This window comes from Vanacampus margaritifer, chromosome 12, assembly GCF_051991255.1.
Source record: "Vanacampus margaritifer isolate UIUO_Vmar chromosome 12, RoL_Vmar_1.0, whole genome shotgun sequence".
Taxonomy (NCBI): Eukaryota; Metazoa; Chordata; class Actinopteri; order Syngnathiformes; family Syngnathidae; genus Vanacampus; species Vanacampus margaritifer.
The window spans coordinates 16,935,834-16,946,173 of NC_135443.1; the positions used below are offsets into that span (position 1 = coordinate 16,935,834).

Genomic DNA, 10,340 nt, shown 5'->3' on the forward strand with positions numbered 1-10,340 from the left:
GATTCCAAAAGAAACAGCCAACAACATCCCCTTTCACTGTGTGAAGAAGTCTGAAGTCTCACTGACTCAATTTTTACAACTCAAGCTGTGAGAGCTTGTTATGAACAAGACGAGTCTCAATTCTGATTCATAAAAGACTTTCAAGTCTTTACATTAAACAGTACAGTAATTGATCCATAAGGCCTTTACGTAGCCATCCAAATTTCAGGCGACAATTTTTAGATTAGATTTAGAGACTCTCAATAATCAATCGTGATCCTGAGTGCAGCGTAATAATCAAAACTCAGGGGTCAACTTTAGTTTGGCCTCCAATCAGAATGCAAGCGACAACTTCCAATAGCAATTTTGATTAATCGTGTGTACTGCAATAAGACATTCACCCCTTTTCACCTCCAAATTCCTCAATTATATTTAATACACATTACAAAACAATGCTGGGATGTAGAGGTGTTACAAGTTCAACTACATTTCTCAATTGTGTGGGCATAACTTCATTGTTTTCAATATCAAAAAGCTTTCGGTAGCAAAGATGCTTTTTGTTTGCTTTTTGTTTGTCACATTATGTACCTGCTGATTACCGCCCTAGATGGTTCTCATGCATTGTGGAGTATGGATTATGGAAATGCACATTGCAGAGGAGTGTACATGTCGTCAATGCCCAGAGACCATACCTTTTTGTGTACGTTGGAAAAATAACTGAAAACAACTTGAATGAAATACGACATCCATCATACTGTACACATCTGCAGATTTTAGAATCTGTTTGCCTGCACCTGTATCAAATCCACCAAAATCACAGTTCACTGGCACACCAACTTAGACCGGGTTTCGCCTAGTCTAAATTCTAGTCTATTTTCTGCCACCAAATTGTTAGTTGCGCCAGGGGCATGTAATAGAAAATGCCATCGATCCACTGGAAAAATTCTCAAACACGAAAATTAATTAAAGTTTAAATGTGTGTGCCTGTCTATGAAAAATAGAGCCCTTTATCTGCTTATGAGTCTTAGAACACAATGTTAAGTGTAAAATAGAAATACAATTCATTCTCATTATTATGAGAACTTAAAAGGATTTTAAGGGGTCTTAAAGGAAACACCCTCCAAAAAAAGGGTATAAATAGACCTAAATGTATGAGGACTTGAGTACTACGTCGGCAACTGCGAGTCATTTCAGGTTAAGGGTTTATCGAAACAAGCACATTATGTTGGCAGCTGGGGCGGTGACCAGCCTAGTAATAATGCAAGCTATCTCAGATTCAGAAAATGTTATGTAGCTGAGAAATGCACGGTGGACTATAAAATGGTGACATGACAACAATAAGATTAAAGTGACAGTATATGACCATTGAAACCGGCAGTGAGTCAAATGTTTTTTTCCCTAGAATTAGGAAAACCGTATGACAGCCAGATGTTCGAGGAGGACTGATGCGAGCGCCCAGCTGTATTCAAATCATCAATATGATGAATTGTGTGTGTGTGGGTTTTTTTGTCATCACAGAACAAGACTAAAATGAAATTTCTCTTTCTGATGCAAATGAATGAAAGAGATGAAAAACAACAAACTTTTTTTTGCATTCTTTGAATGCAAACAGGCAACAGATGCATCTTAACTTTCAAAGTAAAAACATTGTTTAAAAAATTGAGTCAAGCTCTATCACAAACGGACGATATTTCTTTTGAAAGAGCAAAGCAACGAAGGGCACAAAATGCTTTGCTTTGCTTGATGGGGATTTTCTCTGTGGCAAAGTAAAGCCTCTTTCGATTTTCAGTTACGTAAGAGCCGAGAAAAAGTAAGAATGGTATATTTCTTTTCTATGCACTGCCAAAAACACATGTAGGTCGATTTCTTTCACATTTATGTTCAAACTACAGAGGCCTTTAATCTTTTACAAAAACAAATTCTATATGCTTTGATCAAAAGTCATACACTCATTTGTACTGGTCAATATGTTTATTTAGTACAAATTGATATGGTTAGTGTCAGGAAAAGCTCAAAAGTGATTTCCAATAGCTTCAAAAAGAAAGTTTTTAGCACGAACAAACGTTTACACCATCTACCTCACAGTGTTTTGGACGGTCCCTTTTAATCACCGATTTTTATCCACATGTTTGTAGGACTATGAAATAGAGCAGAACCTCATTTTGGTATTTACTTGGAGCTTTATTTTATGCTGTAATATTATTGAATAGCAGTTATTTCAAATTGACTTTGGCTTAAAGCATCTTGAATGAATTTTGCTTTTGAAAACATTCCATTTGGGAAAATTAAAATGTTCAAACGCTGTTTTATCAGACATTGCAAGTGATGCAATGGAAAGATCCAAATCAGGAGGAAATGGGAAAAGAGAACCAAATCATTTTGTCACTCAAACATTTTACTTGCTCATTGCCCAGGTAAAATGTGCAACTATGGCAAGCCCTTTGAGCATTTATTCCATATCCTTGATATCAGACAGTAGTGTTTCTCACTAGTGCAGTCTTTGCCAGCACTAGTTGGACAATTAGCCACACTAGCTATGCACTTTGTCATACTAGTTGCACAGAAACTCTGACTAGTCACTCATTTTCAGCAACATGTTAATTAGTCAAACGTGAATTCTTCTCACTAGTGACATGTGTCCTATGATTTCCTTGCACTAGTTAGGCTGTGAGAGCTGAAACATCCACTAGTTAACTAGTGAAAGAAAAAACACTGACAAGTTAACAAGTGAACGGTTCTTGAAGTCTACATGTTGAACTAGTGACACGCAATTGTTTTACCAGTTAACTAGTGATGCCCCAAATATCCACTTGTTACACTAGTGAGACATTTTGACTGAACTAGGTCAACTAGTGAGGTCCAAAACGTTCACTAGTAGAACTAGTGGATGCCAACATGCTCACTAGTAAACTAGTTACACTCCAAAAATTAATGAGGAGGTGGGGCCGACGTGCGTCCAGGATTCCTATTGGCTCTGCAGTTAAAATACACCAATCAAGATTCAGATTTTGTCATTATCCCACCCCCTTTAATTGCACGTTTTACACTAGTTTACAAGTTGTCCTGAGGAATTGGAGCTTGTTAGCATGTGGATGCTTATTACGGATACATGTTAACTAGTGAATGCAGAAACCCAGACTACACAACTACTTGCATCTATTTGGACCTTACAAGCTAACTAGTGAGGCTCAAAATGTTCACTAGTTAACTGGTAAATGCAGAGATATCCACTAGTTACACAAGTTGGGGTCTTTATGATGCCACTTGTTAACTAGTGAAACACGTGTTTTCCTACAAGTAAACTATCTGCGTACAGAGTGAGTAACTAGTAAACTAGTGACACATATTTTCTGATCACTAGTTTACTAGTAGAAGGTATTTTGTCTCACGTGTCGGCCTCAAGACTGAACTTGTACAGACTTTGACTGTGCAAGTTTCACACAAATGCTCACAAGCTGGCATGTGCACACAACTACTTAACCAGTGAAAATAATTACATTTTACTTGTTGACATGTTTGCCAGTTACAACACTTCACAAGTTCACTAGTTGTGCGCACATGTCAGCTAGTAAGCATTTTTTGTTAAACTAGTATGATGTAAAAGACGCCTATTATACTAGAAACATCAACTAGTGCAACAAAATTCACTACATGTTAGATATTTGTTGTACTCGTTGGGCACAGTTGCTTACCAGTGCTACATAAGGGTCCACCAGTTAAAAGACATGCCCAACATGTAGGAAAAATGTCTAACGTGTTCGGTCAAATCTTGTACAAGTTCATTTCTTGGTCTGACTTGTGAAAGAAAATGCCTTCCACTAGTTAACTAGTTAAATAAACATCAGTGTCACTTGTTAACTAGTGACTCAGTCCGGATGTAACTAGCTTGCAAGAGAGAAATCAAGTGATTCACTAGTTAACAAGTGAGGTCAAAACGAGCCCAACTAGTGCCACAAGTGGGTATATTTGCGTTTACTTGTTCACTAGATCACATTTTGTACCTCACTAGTCAGCTAGTAAGGTTGTGAAGATCCCAACTAGTGTAACTAGTGGACATTCTATGCCTTCCTAGTTAACTAGTAATCAATTTTAAACCTTACAAGTGAACCACTAAGGTAAGAAAAAACGCAACTGGTGATACCAGTGGACATTTGGCCCTTACATGTCAACATGCAAAATGCAATAATAGACCATAGACGTCTTGAATGCGACTCAAACGCCAACACGTTCACTAGTGGACTGCATGCAAATGTATCAGGCGGGACAAGAACTTTGATTGGTCGGTATTCAAATTAGATGTCTTGAAGCTTTAACCCTTAAGTGCCTGGACCGCAATAAATGTAAAGAAAATCAACTGTATTTACAAAAAACAAACAAAACAACAACAACACATGCTTAATTCATCTCGCCCCTACCAGTAAACTAAATATACATTATGGCTGTTTTCAGTTTGTTTTATTTTTAAATAACTGGATAAGTACTTTTGCACTGTATTGATACAGTGCAGTATACAGGCATGGACAAAGAGTGACCAGTGGGTGGCAGTATGCGTATCCAACAAAGTTATTTGGCGGGCCTCCTGCTGATTGCTGACATGAGCGGGTCTTCACCTGAATCTGCCTCAGAAAGTGGATTTAATGAAGTTATTAGTCGCGTCTGGAATGCACTAGATGTTGCAAGACGAGAACTGGCGGCGCAGATGAATGGAAACAACTTATTGCGAGCCACAAGGAACACATTTCGGAGACGCAGAAGAGCACCCACGACGACGACGACGACGACGACGACGACAGGTTGGCTAACTTTTTCACATGGCTAATTCAATTAGTGCTACTTACAGCTAGCCGGCTAGCTACTCTAAGACTGTCTGTCAATTAGGGGTGGGTGATATTGCCTAAAAATAATGGCACGATATTTCAAAGAAATTTGCGGTGACGGTGTTTTAGGGGCAAAAAAAGCAGTCTTGAGCCATGGAACTGATTCTTTAGTGGACCAGTATTTGATTAATTTGCAACATTTGGCGTGAAAAAAAAAAGTGTTCTTTTGAAGATTCTTGAGCACATGTTTAAGAATGTTCATCGCCCACCCCAGATGTTCGTCACGGAACTTAAATGTATTTTTTTTTTACCCCACGTCCCATAATCTACTGTATTTGTATAGTTTCATGATGAGATTACGATACCCCATTTTGCCGAATGTGCTACTGATAATTGCATCTCATTAACACATTCTTATTAATACAGGAACAAATGGAATCTGGAGAGTAAGGCTCTTTCTGTTGCCAAATGCTGATCATCTCGCTGTTCCATCGGCTTCACAATCCTGTCAACTAACCAGAATTGGTTTGGGTAATGCACACATTATTGATTTGCACAGTGAGATTGCATTTGTGTTTTATTTTTTGTGTATGCAGAAAATCTATGTGTATTATTGCTTCGTTGGTTGTGCAGTATTGTAGCGTAAAAACAAAACAAAAAGTAAGTGCTTTTTAAAAAAATATATTAACTACATTCTGGCAGCTTTATGCCAGTGACGTTTTTATCATGAGGTATCCTCTTGCACAAACACAGACATAACAAACTTTTGCATACACGCATTATAACAAATCAAATTATAAATAAAAAATAGCACAATTAGATAGATAGACAGATTTAAAAAATGTATAAACTTGTTGAACCAGTACTGAAATAATATTGTTAGATTTTTTTTTAATTATTATTGTTTTCCAGGGACCCCAAGTCAGCAGCTGGGATGGCTTTCAGCATGCCTGCAACCCTAGTGAGCATAAGCAGTTCGGAAGTTTAATTAATGTCTTTTTTTTGTTTTCCTAGACTCCTGATGATAGAGGTACAGACCTCTCTTGGAATTTTTGAGGGAAAGGCCGGTCAGGTCTTTCTTAGTTATGACCAAAAAGCTCTTGACCAGCAAAAATATTTCAGAGGTGGCAAACTTATTGCTTGGTCAGTTGCTCATGGTGGTCCATGCATCAAGGCCCTGGATCCTTGCCTCTTTCAGTTGATGTGCGGCCAGGAGCCAGCACTGGAGCAGTTTGACTGGAATGTGTTGCCTGACCCAGATGTGCAAAGCAAAGTCATGAGGGTACTTAACGGTTATCATGTAAACATGTATTGAGATTTGTAAACAATAATAATAATAATAATAAATCTGCCACCAGTTGTTGCATTTAATTCTATGGGTGGAAAAAAAAATCAAAGGTCAATCTGAGACTGAGCAGCATTGTTCCCACTCATGTTTCTCTCTAAGATTCAACAGTGCAAGACAACCGAGGACATGACAACACTCCGCCATGACTTAGAGGACTGGATTTCTGAGTGTGGCATCCCAGGAATATTCAATGCTCATGTTGAAGACATACCAAAAATCTATGCATATGTGGTAAAGCACTACATCTTTCTCAGGTAAAAACATGCAAAGTAAACAAGATTCACATCTTTAAACACTATGAAACAGTGCCACTCCAAAACATGAATTTACAGTATACTACTACTTACAAAATTATGTGTCTATATTAAACTGACCCTGCCTTTAGTAGCTTATATTTTGAAATTTTAAACATAAATAAAATAATATTGGACTGCAATTTTTTTTGGAATCAATAACTAATATACATACTTTTTTTGGGACAGTTTGATGGTACAGTATCAACAATAATACAACCGCATGTCACAAATTACCAATAAAAAAATTATAATGTTACTGTTACAAATTACAGAGACAGACACAATCTCCCAGAAGAGCAACAGTTGGACATTTGTTTGTCATTTACAAAACTAGAGAGTGATGTAATTAAATCTTTTAAAGGTTCAAGTATAGGGACTTTGTTTTCTTTCTGTCCTGGTCATGAATGCTAAAATGCCAAGCCAATATAAACAGATAATTATGACGTAAAAATAAAGTTATTACATACAAACAATACAGTCATGAATTTTGGCCCAGTTATTCATTCTTTTTTTTAATGTTCCAAATGCATGGTTTCTTTCTGTTGTCTTATAGAACTGCCAGTATGATACACCAGTTCACAAAGGGAATGAACGCATTCGGAAAGTTGTGGGACATTGTCAAGCAAAACTGGATTGCCTTCTTGCCTTTGTTCACCAACATGCATGAACCTCTGTCAAAGGCAGCCTTCAAAGCCCTCCTCACTTATAATTACAGTAGCAGAGGAACCAACCATCGGCAGGCAGAGGAGGACACCATCTACAGCTGGGAAATGATTTTGAATATGATTGAAGGTATCTTAAGCATTTGTAGCACCAAATATACAATATAATGCCCTACACAAACAAAATGTCATGCTTAAAATATACTTTGATATACCACAAATTGTTATTGTGAGATGTTTTGCCATTTGAAGACAATGCACATACCAAAACGAGTGCTTACAAAATGTAATTTAATCAAATATAACTTTATTTTCATGTATGTTCACATACCTTACATTGCTTACACAAGGCCAATGTGAAATACAATATATACAGTCCAGATCTTAAATTTGACTTTATAAACAAATAGCAGGCATTGGGCCAAAACCTCTTAAGTCACAATTTTGTAAATTTAATAATTTTTATTAAAAAAAAAATCACTACTATTGGTCAATCCACACGTGTGGGTGTTATTTTTACAAATTGTTGATCAACCTCAAGTCTTAAAAATGGCTAGCTAACTCTCTATTGTGATGCAATGCTAGTAGTTGTACAAACATGCTATTTTGGAGTTAAAAGGTTTTGGCTCTATGCCAGCAAAATGCAGATGTCACTTTTTTCCCCCTTTTTTCACGGCAGACAAAAATGAGATTCGAAGACCTCCTGATTTTTATCACTGGAGCAGATGAAGTTCCTGCACTTGGCTTTCAGAGCAAACTCTGCATCGGCTTCTACGAACAGCATGAGGGCATGCGCCGTTTGCCCTATGCATCAACCTGCATGATGTGCTTGTACCTGCCAAGAGGTGTTACTCAGGAGGACGAACTGCATCGGATGCTTTCCCGGGCAATAGAAGACTCTTTCGGTTTTGGAAAGGTGTAATCATTGTCAGTCAGGCAGTGGGCTACATTTATGTTCTGTCTAAAATGTTTTGCCTCCTCCGTTCCTGAGGTGGTGCAGGCCCACAAGGATCTGTCTCAGAGTCTGTTCCACATTAACTGTTTTTAACTGAACTGCAAATGGCTATTGTTGATAGGAAAATTAATATGCAGTTTTTGTTTATATAAATAAAAGAGAAACTGCTTGGCACAAGAATGTATTTTTATTTGTGACATAAACAAATGTAATGTCTATTTGGACCAATCATGCACCTTCCTTGATTGCCCACTAGACCGCAACTTTGAGAGCCTGCAAGAAGATGTCCTGACCAGATTTGAAGGAATAAGAGGTTGGATTTATTTGCTGTAGTGCAGCAAGTCTTTCCTCTGACAAAGAGCATTGGATGGCACATACGATGATTCCGTGCACTGTTCACTGCCATGGTCCAAAGGGAGGGGCTCTTCATATTGATGAATCTGGAATATCTAATGAATTAATTAAAGCTACAATAACTCCCAAGAAAATGAAGATTTACGGATATAAAGATTTATAAAGGTCACAATATACTTTCTTTTCCCCAAATTAGCATCTGTCAAAAGGTCGGAAGTTATCACAGTGGATTAAAAATAAAAATCTTGGATGATGTTTTACACAAAATTATATACACTACTCACAAAAAGTTTGGGATATTTGGCTTTTGGGTGAAATTTCAGGACAAGCCTAAAATGCATTCAAACCTTCACAGGTTAACTTAATGTGACCTTTCCTATGCTTTTGAATGCACATGCTCAACTGTCAAATGTTTCAGTACTTTTTGCACAAGTTTCTGTTCTCTGAGAAGGAGCTTAATGGCAAAATTCACAAACGACATTGCTCCAGCTCATGGAGGTGGCATCGTCACGGAACGGCTCTTGGGACTGGTGTACCTCAAATGGAAAGGCCTGCACTTTCTCCAGACCTGAATCCTATTGAAAAGCTGTGGGATCAGTAGAGTCGCCGTATTGAGACTGGAGACTCCAAAACCTCAATGCCCTTCAATTAGAGTGGGATGCCATGCCTCAGCAGACAATGAGTCGACTTGAGAACAGCATGAGATGTCGTCAAGCTGTAATTAATGCTCAAGGGCACATGGTGAATTATTGAGACGTTAAAATTTCTGGTTGTGGGGTACCCACCATTGTTGTTATTTTTTGTTTCAATCAATTGTTTGAGATGAGGAAATCACCAGTGCATCGTTCTACTTAGAGAGGGATTCCAGTGTGGTGGAACCACTCAAAATGTCCTACATTTATGTATTGATATCATTGTAGCTTGAACTTTTTACATTTTCCATAAATTTCACCTGAAAGACAAATATCCCTAACTTTTTGTGAGTAGTGTATATATAATTATTCAAACCCCTCGGCAAATTTTTAATATGTGAACATTTTAGCATGACAAAATGCCAAAACACACAGCAAAGTGGTTAAGAAACGGTTTGCAGACAAAAATATTAACGTTTTGCCCATAGAATCCAAACTTGAATTCAGTTGAAAATCTGCAAAGGGAACTAAAAATCAGTGTGAGGACAAGAAGAGCTCGACGCTAAAAATGAATAGGCAAAAATATCAGCCGAGTCATGCAAAAAGCTGATCAGCAACTATAGGATGTGTTTCATTTGTTGTAATAGCCAATAAAGGCTTTTTCTATTGATTTTTCAGAAGGGTAAGAATAATTTTGGATGTGCCACGTTCTGTTTGAATATATGTATATGCTTTATTCTCGTGACTGGTTACTTTGTAGATTCTCAATGAAGGCATCAAAACTATGTATGAACTGATGTGGAGTTATGTACTTAAAAAAAGGGTGAAATAACTGAAAAAATGTTTTATATTAGATATTCTTTCAAATAGCCATCCTTTGCTCTGGTTTCTTTTCTGCATACTCTTACCTCTGGAAACTCCTTAAAGACTATTGGAAAACCATTTCAGGTGACTACCTTTTGAAGCTCATCGAGAGAATGCCAAGAATGTGCAAAAAAGTAATCAGAGAAAAGGGTGGCTTTTTATTTGTGTTTATTTTATTATTTTTACATAACTCCACATGTGTTTGTTAGTTGTGAGAATCTACAATGTATATGGTCATGAAAAATAATCAAATGTATTGAGTGAGAAGGTGTGTCCAAACTTTTGGCCTGTATTGTATATATATGTTTTAAAATACCTGTGCCATTATATATGTAATGTCATCCTAACAGGAATTGGTTGATAACTGATGACATTTCGACAAGCTTATATTCTTTAAGCTGGAGCATATCCTACCTGCTTTGAGCGAGTGCTG

General features: G+C 37.3%; 1 protein-coding gene across 2 annotated transcripts; it reads left to right on the forward strand.

Moving 5' to 3' along the window:
• Positions 1-1,725: 1,725 nt before the first annotated feature.
• Positions 1,726-8,165, forward strand: LOC144061864 (G2/M phase-specific E3 ubiquitin-protein ligase-like). Of its 2 annotated transcripts, XM_077582750.1 has the most exons (7): positions 1,726-1,789; positions 4,650-4,772; positions 5,223-5,327; positions 5,811-6,078; positions 6,244-6,398; positions 6,994-7,232; positions 7,782-8,165. In XM_077582750.1, the coding sequence occupies exons 4-7, from the start codon at positions 5,818-5,820 to the stop codon at positions 7,829-7,831; spliced, it is 705 nt and encodes a 234-aa protein (XP_077438876.1). In that variant the 5' UTR covers positions 1,726-1,789; positions 4,650-4,772; positions 5,223-5,327; positions 5,811-5,817; the 3' UTR covers positions 7,832-8,165. The 2 variants fall into 2 exon arrangements, with proteins under 2 accessions (XP_077438876.1, XP_077438875.1); XM_077582749.1 differs by lacking the exon at positions 1,726-1,789 and having other exon boundaries at positions 4,534-4,772.
• Positions 8,166-10,340: the final 2,175 nt, after the last annotated feature.